This window comes from Buteo buteo, chromosome 25 (genome assembly GCF_964188355.1).
Source record: "Buteo buteo chromosome 25, bButBut1.hap1.1, whole genome shotgun sequence".
NCBI classification, from domain to species: Eukaryota; Metazoa; Chordata; class Aves; order Accipitriformes; family Accipitridae; genus Buteo; species Buteo buteo.
The window spans coordinates 18051410-18064418 of record NC_134195.1 but is presented as its reverse complement, the minus strand read 5'-3'; the positions used below and the strand labels follow the sequence as shown (position 1 = coordinate 18064418).

Genomic DNA, 13009 nt, shown 5'->3' with positions numbered 1-13009 from the left:
TAATTCTCTCTTTCCTGTTAAATGGAATTTAGGTTAGTTACATCAGCGAATGACTAAAAATCACTGTATTAAGGATACAGTGTAATGTCAGAACCTTTTCAGTGTTACATGGTTACTCTTCCTATGAGATAGGATAAAATTCTGTTGAAGGTTATAAGACAACTAGGAACCCAAGCATCCATGAAAAACAGTGAATTTATGATTCACTAGTTAACTTTTTGAATAGTGTAGCTTTTGTCTGTTTCTGGAAGTTTTAATTTATTAAAAGGAGATTCCTTATAATCTTCAGACTTCTACTGATGATTTTAGTGAGTATCTTCTAATGGCACAAAAGCAAAATGGGATAAAACCCAGAAAACTTTTTCCTCTTGAAAATGATAAAAAAAGTGTATTTCTTAAAAAAAAAAAGTGATGTGTTTTGCAGAAAACCTGCATATATTATTTTCTTTCATGTGGAAATCCAAATGGGGGTAGATAACTTTCTGTTACCTTCACCTACTGTATTTGTTCTACCAATGCGAGTTGGTAATAATTTATTTAAATAAAGCATCTTAAAATAATTAAAATACTAAAGAGATTAAATAACTTTCCCATGACTTTTGTGCTCCTCTTCCAGTTCTCAAGAAGATATATTTTATTAAAATCTACCAGTGTAAATTTTAGGAGGATTTACACCTTGAGATTTTTCCCATCTGTTTTTTAAAGCGCATCAACAGCCAACACCAGGGAAATAGCTTTACAAATTATTACCTCCAGACTCTGAGAAACTTGTTTTGAAAACTCACACATCCTGTACGGACATCACTGTGCTCACTGCACCATTCCAGGATGTAATTTAAATTCTCTACATTTTTCTAGGCTACAGTTTTAAAATACATTGTTTTACCACCTGCATAACCCTGTAAAAAGCCCTGGGTTTTTGAAACAAGAAACCTGAATGTAGCCTGGATTAGGAGTGGGTACAATAGGAGACCCTTAACTCCTGCTGCGGCGCCAGTGGGGAGAAGATGTGTGCTGTTCCACTTAACCTGCTGCCGCCGGCACGGAGCGGAGAGGGCAAATGCTACCCCCAGATGCCCGCGTTACCAGGCTGCTGGCTCGTTTCCCTGAACTCTCTTCATCATCTTCTTTTGTATTCAGAGAAGAAACGCTGTCCTGACAGGACATAACTGGAGACAAATTCTTTTGATGCAGTGACAAAATATTCTTTCATACCTAAAAGCTTAACTTGGCTGCCACTAGTTACTATTCTCTGTTTTGAAGGATTTTGGACTTGTAGTTTGACACCATCAAAACTTAATTCCCAAGATTTTTTAATCAAAGTTCAATTTAAAGCCTTTTATCAACTAGTTCACAGTCAGGAAGCACATGGACACATCACTGAGCCCCTTGGTGCATAAGCAAGAGCCAGCTTGTTGGGACAGCAAGGTTTGTCGAGCAAAGGAACCGTCAGTCACTGCACATCCAACATTTATTGTATGCCAGTAGTCTGGGATGCCTAAGACTGGAAGGGCAAAGAGAAGAAACCCAAGGTGTCTTGTGTCAGCGAAGAGGATAGAGCCTTCCCCTAGAACATGAGTGAGGTCAAACGGAGGGTTCCCAGCTCTCCCTATTGACTGTGCAGCGAGTTTAGGCTAGGTAAGGTCCTAACTCGGGAACACTGCTCTTTGTTCAAGCTCAGGTGGGATGAACGTACATATATCTGCCTGTGAGTGTTTTGACATTAACCCCAGCAGCAGAAGCCAAGATGTAGCAATACCTAAAATTATTGTGACTCTGCCTTCTATACACAGAAATCTAAATTAATCATTAACTGGATTATTTAATAATACAATAATTTACTCTGTGTAAGTATTTACAGACTAGTAAGTATTGGGTATGTGTAAACCCTCATACATGGGAGGAGAGGATAGACTGGAGAGGAGACTCATAGCAATGCAACTTTACCTTTACAGTCCTTCATATACCTATTTAGATCCAAGTTTTATACTTCGTTAAGGAGCAATCAGCCTCTGGAGGGTATCATAAAAAGTGTAATGCAAGCCTGAAGAATCTGCTCTTTAGAGAGTTGTAGTGACTCATACAAATCTAGTTTCAAGATGATTTAGCAAAGTCTGGGCATTTCTGTGTCTGTGTAAGGGTTTGTTTATATATGGCCCATGTATACCATAGACCTTTGCTTTCAAAGTGTGCTTGTGGAAGGAGAAGACACTTTCAGGACCACTGTCTGGATCCATCCCGGTTACTGTCGTATGTTATTTGTTAGCCCATCAGAGGCATCTGAGTTAAGGACTGCCTGCGCATGCGACACTGCCTCTAAATCCAGTGCTTCATTTTGTTTTATTTTAATTCAACACTTACTTTGCGGTAGCACCTGTGAGTCAGGTAAGTGATGGTTTCAATGAGAAATCAGTGTGGTTGTTCAGCTACAGAACAAGTGTGCCTTTAATACCTGTGGCAAATTTTTATTGGGAAAAGATGAGGATTCCTCTGAGCAGTCAGTGAAATACAGTATGCCAGGAAACTGCTGCTTTTATTTCCTTTCTTCCTCTTAGGAAACCTATTCACACCCAGCCTAAAAGAATAAGTATCACTCAGTATGTATGGTTCAGCGAAACACGACATGGACAGGTGTTGCTATAAGCAGTTTACTACAAGTACTGGGCACAACTGGGGTTTTCATGGGGTATTAACACTGGCTTCTTTTTTTTCAGGAGGTAGACAAGATTATTGCTCTATATGATCGAGTTTTTCAATAGTCTTGAGAAAAACAGTGCTGCAAGGTTGCTTTGCTGCTTCTATCCACATATAGCAAATTGTTTGAATCCCTTGTAGCTGATATTTAGGGAGGCTACATGTGGTCAGGATGCAATGCTCACTGGTTGGAGCATAAGAAACATACTAGAATTCTTTTTTCCCACTTTACACCAGAAAACTGCAACAAAGAAATGTTCTCATGCTGGTAACTCATGGTCCAAAGGCCACAACCCATGTCTGAGTTCAGCCACAGGCTTAAACTTCCAGACTTCAAATTAGGGTGGCAGGGGGGGGTTCATCTCACCTCATTTTAGATACCTGACCTTAGAGATCTCACCTATGCTAGTCACCTAGTCTTCCTCTGTGGCCAAGAAAAGAAAGGCACTTGTGGTAGGATGTTCACACCTGGAGAAGTGAAATAAACTATTCACCAATTTCTGCCTCTCCTCAGAGTCCAGAAAAATAGGTTAGGCGTTGCAGCTCTTCACTAGATGACGAGGTGATACGAGTCCCATCTGAAACTGTGCCTCAGTTTCCCATTTGCACAGGAGGATGAACAGCTGCCTGCCTCTCAAGGATGCTGTGTAATATAAAAGAACTTTGAGGCAAAAGCTACATAATTCTTACATTGAGATTTGGGGGTTGAGTTCTGTTTCTAATGATCTTTTGTTACGAAAAGCACTTCCCAAATTAGGAAGGAATCTCCCAGTATGGTTATGAGTCTGTAAACCTGTATGACAGGATTTTTTCTTTCAAGGTTTGTGTCCAGTAGCCTTTTAATTTTTACTTTGCAGAAAGGTTTTGTATTGGCTAATATGCAGAGCTAAAATTAATAGTGACTTCTAAAAGATTCTCTTCACTAGTACTTACTGGTTTGCTAGTAAAACATTAGTTAAAAACTGAGAGCTGTTGTTTAATAACACAGTAGCTTTCATAACATGTTCAATGCCCAGTAAAGGCAGAGACCAAGAAGTCTGTCAGGTTCCTAATCCAGTCAAGCATTTTTCTTTTAAGTTTTCCAGACTTATATATGCACATGCATGCATACACTTCCATCTGCATGTATCCTTTTCTAGCTGCATAACTATGTAAAAGGTTGTAAATATATATATACTTCATGAATGTTAGATTTGTTATTTATGTAAACATTTATAATAAGAGAGCTATCAGACTGGGGATCCATTAGACCAGAAGCTGTTCAAAATGTACAGTAAGTAATATGGGTGACTGACTGCCATTGAAGTTATATCACAGTAGGAAAAATGTATGTAGATGAATAAGTTCATCTTAATGGAGCATTTTCCTGTTTTGAAGATGATATTGTTCCTCCCTTATTATACTGACTTCCTACATATTATACTTCTGTGGTAAGCATCAAAAGTACCCCCAAAAGTTTGCAACTGGAAAATTACCCAGCTTTTCCCCAGCTGACATCTGACTATGAGGACATAAATCAAAAAGTTGCATCCATTAAATTTATTGGCTTAGATTACATGCTGACAAAGACTCGAGTGTAAGAGCCAAAGCTTGCTCTGAAGCCCGTGCTCTGCCCTGTTTGACCTCCCATGACTTGTTTCAGGTCCTGAAGAATGCATACCTGGGTACCGTCAGCAAAGGTGCCTCCCCAGCCCTCCTAGCTTTACTGCTTACGCTAGTTTTCTGAGGCTTAAACTGAGTTCATTAATCCAAGCAGGAGATTGATGGGATCTCCATAATCCTCTAGTTCTTAAGCAATAAAGAATTCCTTGTGCTGGGATATGAAAAAGCTCAGACTGCTCGTGCCTCCACTGAGTCATTTCTTAAATGCCCATTTTTTATGGTTGACTTCACTTAGCAAGAACTTAAAAGGTACCTTGGCTGAGGGCTGATGAAATGAGTTAGTGGCATTAAGCAGCAACTCAATAACTAAGTAACAACACTTTAAAAGGCACAGAAGCAAAATTCATATCGGTCATTGGGTGCTTGGGAGTGCTCTAAATGTTCCTCTGTTATAAAGTGTTTAGTATGTTATGACTGATGTGCTCTGTTTGAAATTGCAGGTTTATGCAACTCAGCCGACAGCTGGATGATTGTTCCCAATATCAAACAAAACCACTACACAGTGCACGGGTTACAGAGTGGCACTAAGTACATCTTCGTTGTTAAGGCCATTAATCAGGCGGGCAGCAGAAGCAGCGAGCCCGGCAAGCTCAAGACAAACAGTGAGTAGTAACATGAGATCCGGCACGCACGCATTCTTCTCCTTTCTTGTCTTCCTTTTTTAGGTTTGATCTTTGGAAGGTACAAGAGCACAGAGCAGTTTAACTTGTTTGAAGTGCTCCCCACAATGAAAGCTGCTTATTTAACTCAATTCAAGATTGCCAGAGTCTTCAGCAGTGCAGAAATTATTTTTTTGAGAGAGAGATGCATCTGTAGTTTGGTCAGTGGAAATATCATTTAGGAACAGAGCCTTCACATATGAAATGATTGAAAATACTCTTTTGTGGTTTTGTTTTAATGTCCTCTCTATTCTTTTTCCTCTACAAAGAAAAAACTTTTCTTACGTTTGCAATGAAACATTTTATTTTTGTATAGTGTTCATAAGATAATTGTTAGTTTAATTTTATCCTCCAAAATTATCTCTTTCTTAGGACACTGGAAAACTTCTTAGCTCCATCCCCCTCAGTTTTTTATGGAGTTCAACAAGGTGGTAGAATAGTCAGAGATCCCACTTCAAAAAAACAATGGTTACACAAATTATTAGCAGATGTAGTATAGCAATTTTAAGACTGGTTTTCAGCCTTTTTCTTCCTGTGTCCCAGCCAATCCCTCAGTCATGTAGTCATCACGGGCAGCTCTGAGTGCTGGAAAGGGAACACTGGGATTTGTGCAGCCTCTGAAATCTTCTTGTTGTAGGGGAGGGTGCTCGAAGAGGGGAGATACTGAATGTTGCAAGAAGGAGGCTGCAGGGAATGGCATGTACACGCTTCTGATTTTCTCCTTTCTGCTAGTAACCTGGCTTGCGCTTCTGTGTAAAAGCTGCTCATACAAACCCCACATCTGCTACCAAAAATCTGCGTATTGTTAAACCTGATAACCTACAAGCAAATGCATAACAAGAGGACCCATCTGGAAATGGCACTCTTTTATCCTTTTGTCTCTTTGTGACCCAGTGTGGCACAAAAGCAACCTCTCGGGTCACTGTGAGAAACGATGTGACCAGATACAATTCAGTACAGAGAAAGACATCCTTCAGATACCGCTTCAGCAACACAAAGGCTACTAACCAGTTAGAGAGGCAGACCGTAGGTATTTTACTGCTACCAAGTGGCAAGAAAAAGCAGGTAAAACATGCCCCCAGATACTTTCCAATGGCATTATTTTATACTTGGTCATAATACATAACTAAATACACATTGCCAAAGTAGATAACTGAACAATGTACATCTTATTTGAAGTACACGCATCACTGCCTCACACAGACCTCCTGAGAGTGCTCATTTCTATTTTCTGTGCATGTCATCAAATCTTCTGCTTACATTTTTTTCCCCTGGATATGAAAGACAGTAAGAAGGGAAAAGGGCTTTGCTGGACCACTTGTGGAGTCATACTTTCCTAGTTGTCTCTTGGTGGAGGTAAACGATCATTCTGCTTTTTGACACAACGAGCAAGCCTGTCAGAATTGTGATGGGCTTTATATATCTACAGGGTTCGGTTTAACAAAAAGCTTCCTGTTATTGTCTACAAACCTTGTGCTACAGCCGAAGATACTTGCCAAGAGCAACAGCCTCAGAAATGTTTTTACACCATATTATTTGGACCAAGTTACAGTTAACTTCCTTCTTTTTAATGCACAGTATCCAGCACCACATGGGCTTCCTTCCAAAGCGATCCTGAATTGTTGACTGTGCTTGTTATAAATAAAGCTGTGAGTGAACGAACAGGCAAGGCTAGTGCTTCTTCTTATTTTCAAACTCATTTTGTGGGATTTGAAATCATACTTTTTGTAGTAACAATGAAGATGTTATTATGGAGATTTGTCCCTAGAGAATTAATAGAATGCAATTTATTCTAAATCTAATATGCTGTGAAAAAAGCAACCCTCAGACCTTTATTAGCATGTATATTGGTTTCAATTACATGCAAGAATTAGAGTATTCAGGTTACCTCTAGGTCAGAGATAATGGGCATGATGATTATGCAGGGGTCTTTTCAGGGATTATCGACACGGGGAAGTTAGTGCACAATGAGATTGACAGTAAACTGACAATGCAAACTAGCTATTGCAGGGAGCAGAATAGGTTAGTTTATCTCAAGAATGCTTCAGAGGAGGAGATTAATATGGTTATGTAATCTTGAGGGCTTCTTAGAGGCTCCCTAATCCGCTCTCCTTTTCAAAGTCAAAGCCAAACCATCCTTCTGCCATCTTTGTCTCTGCATCTCTAGGTCAGCCATTTAAACTGGACCCCAAATCTGCTCATAGAAAATTGAAAGTGTCTCATGATAACTTGACAGTGGAACGTGATGAAACATCCTCCAAAAAGAGTCACACACCAGAGCGATTCACAAGCCAAGGGAGCTACGGAGTAGCTGGCAACGTATTCATTGACAGCGGGCGGCATTACTGGGAAGTGGTTATAAGCGGGAGTACGTGGTATGTATATACAAATATATGTGAAAAGAATCACTAGTTCACACCGTGCAGGTCCTGGCACAGTTTCTGTGATAGACATCAGTAGCAGAGGCGTGGGGAACAGTACTAGAGCGGGACAAGCATATACTTTCACATAGTTTGTCAGACTATTTTCCCAGTCTCCAGCACTTCTGGACTCTGGAACTAAATCTGCCAGATAGAGCATCTTTATATTTAGTGGCCTCCACAGGAGTTTTACTCCATGGCTGAGGATGGTTGTTTTTTGAACCCACATACATTACATTTTAAGATTTTAGTGAATTGGAGAGCTCAGAAAGTTTCCTCTTGTTTATACAACAGAGCAAATTTTTTAAGTGTGATCATTTCTTTACTAAACTTGAAAGATCTTAGCATCCTTCAGTAAGAAAAAAAAAATAATACGAGGGCAATTTGGTGATGTAGTTTCACAGGGGTGGAGGTCAGATTTGCTTCTGGGGAGGGGGCACAGAGCAGCAGAGCTGTAGGGCTGTGCCCCAGGATATGAAGCAAGGGGCTGGAAATGGAGGAGTGCATTCCTCCACTCCTGAATGATCCTCTGTGTCATACAGGGGTGGATTTCAGGGGCCCTTTAGTCAGCGGAAGAGATGTCTTCCTTTGGGATTCAAAGGCAGCAATCATGATGGAGGTTAATGGAGTGGGAAACTCGGTAAGGTCTTCAGATATGCCCGCTGTCTCAGACAAGAAAAATGCTGTTTGCCTGTGCCAACACCAAGGAATGGAAATAGAATAACTTATGGCACATTAATCTCTGTTGGTTGAAAGCCCCAAAAATACTGCAGTGTCTCTAGAACGTGAGGAACTTTTACATTTCTGTTATATATGAGAAATCAGGTATTTGCCCTCGGTGTCCATTAATGAGAACATTTTCACAATCCCTTTACCCTGCACATCTTGCTATAAATTATGGTTTGCAGAGCAAATGTCTTCACCTCCAATTGCTTCACTTGGCCCAAAACCCAGTCTCAAAAATTCTCATTTGAATCTAAAAACCACACCAACATCTGGCAAAATATATTTGGAAATGGCAAAAATGTTTTTTTTTAAATGTGTCCTTGGATGTTTACTCTTGCATTCCTTCTTCTGGGTCATATATTAAAGGAGCAAGCAGAGATCAGGTTAGCTGACAGATAGCAGTGTATTTTAAAATCAATGAATTCCTCTGTATTCATCAGTTCGGAAGTGGAAAATTGAGGCCCAGTGATTTAAACTCTGAGTTGCTGAGTACTCACCAATCTTCCTTTTGAATACCAGAAGCGAGTGCTCCAAAAAATTACCATAGCAGCCAAACTACAGACAATAAAAGGGACAAGAAAGTTTCCCTGACCTCTCAGACCCAAAAGTGAGATGGAGAAAAACATTAATTAAGCCTGTGCAGATATTGCAGTGAAATGTCACTTAATTAGGACTTAACCAGCAGAAGTAAGAGGCTGGGCCATTCCAGTGAGTCCTCTGGGCTAACATTTGACTTCTCTGGGAGACAAACATGGCAGGAAGCATTTGTTTCCTTGAGCTGTTTTTCATTTTGCAGGTATGCCATTGGTATCTCCTACAAGTCAGCACCGAAGCATGAGTGGATCGGGAAGAATTCTGCCTCCTGGGTGCTTTGCCGCTGCAATAACATGTGGGTGGTGCGGCACAACAGCAAAGAAATCCCCATCGAGCCTGCGCCTCACCTCCGGCGGGTCGGGATTTTGCTGGACTACGACAACGGTTCCCTTGCTTTTTACGATGCTTTGAACTCCCTACACCTTTACACTTTTGACATTACATTTGGGCAGCCGGTGTGCCCCACGTTCACTGTGTGGAATAAGTGTTTGACCATTATAACTGGCTTGCCTATCCCTGACCACCTAGACTCCTCCGAGCAGCTCGCATGACTGCTAAAAGCCAAAAGGTAGGACGACACATCTTCCCAGGGTGGCCAGGCGGCTGCCCACAGGAGCTTGCCCAGAGCTGGTGGACCGCGTGGCATCCCGGCTGTCGCTGCCAAATCCAGCCAGAACTGAAAAGGGGAGAATATCTCCTTACTGTGTACTTTGTACGGAAGGACGAGAAGTGGCTTTAATAATACCTTTGAACTTTCATTTGCAGTTCGTTTTGTTTGGTTGGTTTTGTATTTAGTCTCTTACAGGAAGATTTATAAATTATTTATAAAAAAAAAAAAAAAGAGCAAGAAGAGAAAGCCTGGTTTGGACACCTGGGAAATGACTTATTTGTTTTGCACATTAATGGTCCTATTAATTAAACTTTCATCAGCCCTTTACATCATTTTATTTTACAGTGGATAAAAGCAGGAAATTGGAAGGATGAAAACTGCGCAGTGGACAAGTCGGTATACTGCAGGTTTTACTCGTGCCAATAGTAGCGCGCTCATTACTAGTCTAACTGAGTGCAAGATCTCCTAATCTCTCCTTTGCCCATGGGAGTGTGCAGACCAAAAAGAACAAAAATGAACAAGTGAGGGAGCGGAGCTAGCCAACACAGCAAAAGAAGAAAGTTTAATTTACTTCTCTTCGCAGGGCAGTGCTCTCTCTGTTCATAAAAAACATGTGGAATATCTCCTAGAAATGTGAGTGGATAAATCATCTGGTGATTTATTTTATTGATGGCAACATTCCCATCTACCAGTGCTTCGCTTTCGTCTTTGGGAAACATTGTAGAATCACTGAGGATGTGAAAGACTGATACCATCTCTGAGAATCAGCAACGCTGGAGGAGAGCAGCCAACCCAAGGTCTGACTGTAGACTAATTTGATAAAGCACGGCATCCTTTAAGGATTGATTGTAATGGAAGATGTCACGGTTCTGATGGTAGACATGTGAATGCTTATTGCTCGTTTTACAAGGTTCAACACAGCAAGCCCAGCCAACAACTCCGAAGTGAGACATGCGCCACTTTACCATTGATTTTAAATTAAATACAAATGTTCCATTGTCATACACTATGTAGTCTCTATAACAAAGCAAGGAAATCTGTTTTACATGCGCTGTATGGAGAAACACTGCAGCTGGAGTTTGTTCCTAGTTATCATTGTCCTGGGTTGTTTGGGAAAGCACAGTTCTCTTTGTGAATGAGGAGTAAATAGTAAGTTTTTGGCAGCAGTAGGAACCTGCATGGGCCGGCCCTACGTTCATCCTGGTGTTGGTAGATGAACTCCAGTGAAGGCAATAGAGGTTGTACCTACTTTATCTCAAAGTTGAATCAGGTGCATTTTTTTTCTCTTTTCCTTCTCCAGAATAGAAGCCCTTTGTAATTAATACAATGCTTATGTATAAATGGTCATTTTGGGAGATGCTTGAGGCATATGACAACGTTAAAAGAATGGTTTTCCTACAGTGTTTTGTTTTTACTATGCAAGTGGTGAAAATCTGCCTGTGTAGAAAAAGGATAAATTGAATATCAGCTTTAAGAAAAGATTTGCTCAGTAATTTATAACCATGCTTTAGGTGTCTTTTGCAAAGGATGCCTCAATGCACTTTGTTCACTAACGGATCCAAAATAAAATGGTCCCAGGCTCAGCTACAGATTTTATAAATACTGATTCTCCAGGTACAAAGCTGTACTACAGTTTGCCTTATGATGTAGAAAACTTATGAGCAAGATGAGGAATAGGTACATGCCTACCTGGTTTTTCCTTTTTTACTAGAAAATAAATGCCTACCCATGTTCCTTTGATTTCCCTTTACATGCCTTTCTAACTGCTGAATTAAATGGAGAAAAGTCTGGCAATACGTTGCTGGTACCATGGCTTTCAGCTGGGGCAGCATCCTGTGATTCACAGGTAGGAGCCACTGATCTTTCCAGAGTTGACATTAACAAGGGAAAATGTGTACATATAGTGAACTGCAGTGTTTATCACAGTGTCTTTAATAATCAACAAATGTATACCCTCAAAAACAAAAAAATAAATAAATCCCCACACATTAAATTTTATAATTGAGCACAGTGTTACTGATACAGTCTGATGTACATTGCCTAGATGATCTGGCCTGGGATGTTTGGGACGTAGCTGAGATGGCATGAAAATTATTATAATGAGACAACAGGAGGTGACTGATGCAAAGCAGTGATAAAAAGATGCAGGGGAAAAGGAGTTTTAATCTAGGATTGTTGCCAAGTTTCTGCCTAAAAGGAAAGGGTGTATTACCAAAGTACGTGTAGCAAGGCTGTGTATTTTCTTTTCTGCCAGAAATACTAAATCTAGAAGCTGATTTCTGTAGTGGACAAACTGAAAACACTGTTCAGTGTTTGGCCATACAATGTTGTCAGAGATTGAGCTGGATGGAAGTAGAACCATGAATTTGGAAAGATCCCAAATGATCTCACATATTTTCATTGTAAAGATAGACCATGAGTCTAAAGACAGATCATGGTTTTGGCCAATGGAAAAAGAATGGTCTGTTATCTACAGGCCTTGCTGTCTCATTTTTATTTTAACACAGAATACTTCATTTGGAGCTAAGCCACATTTCTCCAGTGGACTATTAATTCAGTAAGTACTCTTTGTGCATATATGTTTGTGTATATATGTACACATATGTATGGGTACACACACACCAGTATATGCACAAATGTAGTGTGTAATTTGTGTATATGTATACATGCATATATACACACACAAACTGACAGTAATTAGTCAGGTGGTCCTTTTTTGCTTGTTTCTTGAACAATTTCATATTCTGTATGACTATGAGGAAACAAGTTTGCTATGAATGGTGTTCTTCTGGACATTTTTTAACGAACAAAATCTGTTTATTTTACAATACTTGATTCAATGCCTGATTAATCAATAAAAACATCCATTTGAAAATATAGCTTCTGTGGTCTGTGGCATTTTGCATGGTCCATAGTAATCAATTGAAATCTGGGGGAATGGTAATCCTCGTGTAAAAATAAAACATGGTACTTTAATGTAGTGTGTAGTCTTAGATGAGGGTTTTTCCCTGATTTTTGAAAGTTTTGTGACTAGGAATGAGGTAGCATTGTATAATGCTGTGTTTAACAAAGACAGATTTTTGAGGAATAGTCTGCTGAGATGCAAGCAATGAATATAGTAGATAAAGCCTGTGTTGGTGTAATGATTGTGTCAAAGGTGTATTTAAAACCCAAGCTGGGATTCAGCAGAGGTAGGGCAAACGATAGCACAATCTGTTTAGAAGACAGTAGTATCAGCTCGGAGTAGTCAAAACTTGAGGTAGTGGAAGGGTGGGGGACTTTTTTCCTCTCCGAGGCCAGATAAGATTTTCCATGTGAGGCTCCCAAGTGCTAATGCACGTCTAATGGGGAAAAAAATCGTTCAGGAATGGGCTGTATGTCATAAATTATTTAGTAGACTGTCTCTAGCCCACTGTAGTTTCCCGTTGTTGGCTTTCAAGAGAGCAACAAAGTTGCATCGTTGTCTGCCATGAGTTTATTCTTTGTTCTGGGTATCCCATTTCTCAATTGCTCAGCGAAGAGACCCCCGCTGAGCAGTGGGTCCTCAAGGTAGGAAGCATAAAAATCCCTCAGGTGAAAAGTGGGAAATTTGCAAGTACAGGTGAAAACAAATGCACGTTCTTCATTATACTAGCAATAGTAGG

The 13009-nt window shown here is 40.1% G+C and overlaps 1 protein-coding gene across 4 annotated transcripts in view; it reads left to right on the top strand.

Annotated features, from left to right (window-relative positions):
- Window positions 1–12242, top strand: part of MID1 (midline 1) — a 251344-nt gene extending 239102 nt beyond the window's left edge. For all 4 annotated transcript variants that reach the window (XM_075057344.1, XM_075057343.1, XM_075057346.1 and 1 more), the window contains exons 8-10: window positions 4797–4958; window positions 7183–7390; window positions 8958–12242. In XM_075057344.1, the coding sequence (XP_074913445.1) occupies window positions 4797–4958; window positions 7183–7390; window positions 8958–9306 (719 nt within the window). In that variant the 3' untranslated portion in view covers window positions 9307–12242. The remainder of the gene's footprint in view (window positions 1–4796; window positions 4959–7182; window positions 7391–8957) is intronic.
- Window positions 12243–13009: the final 767 nt, after the last annotated feature.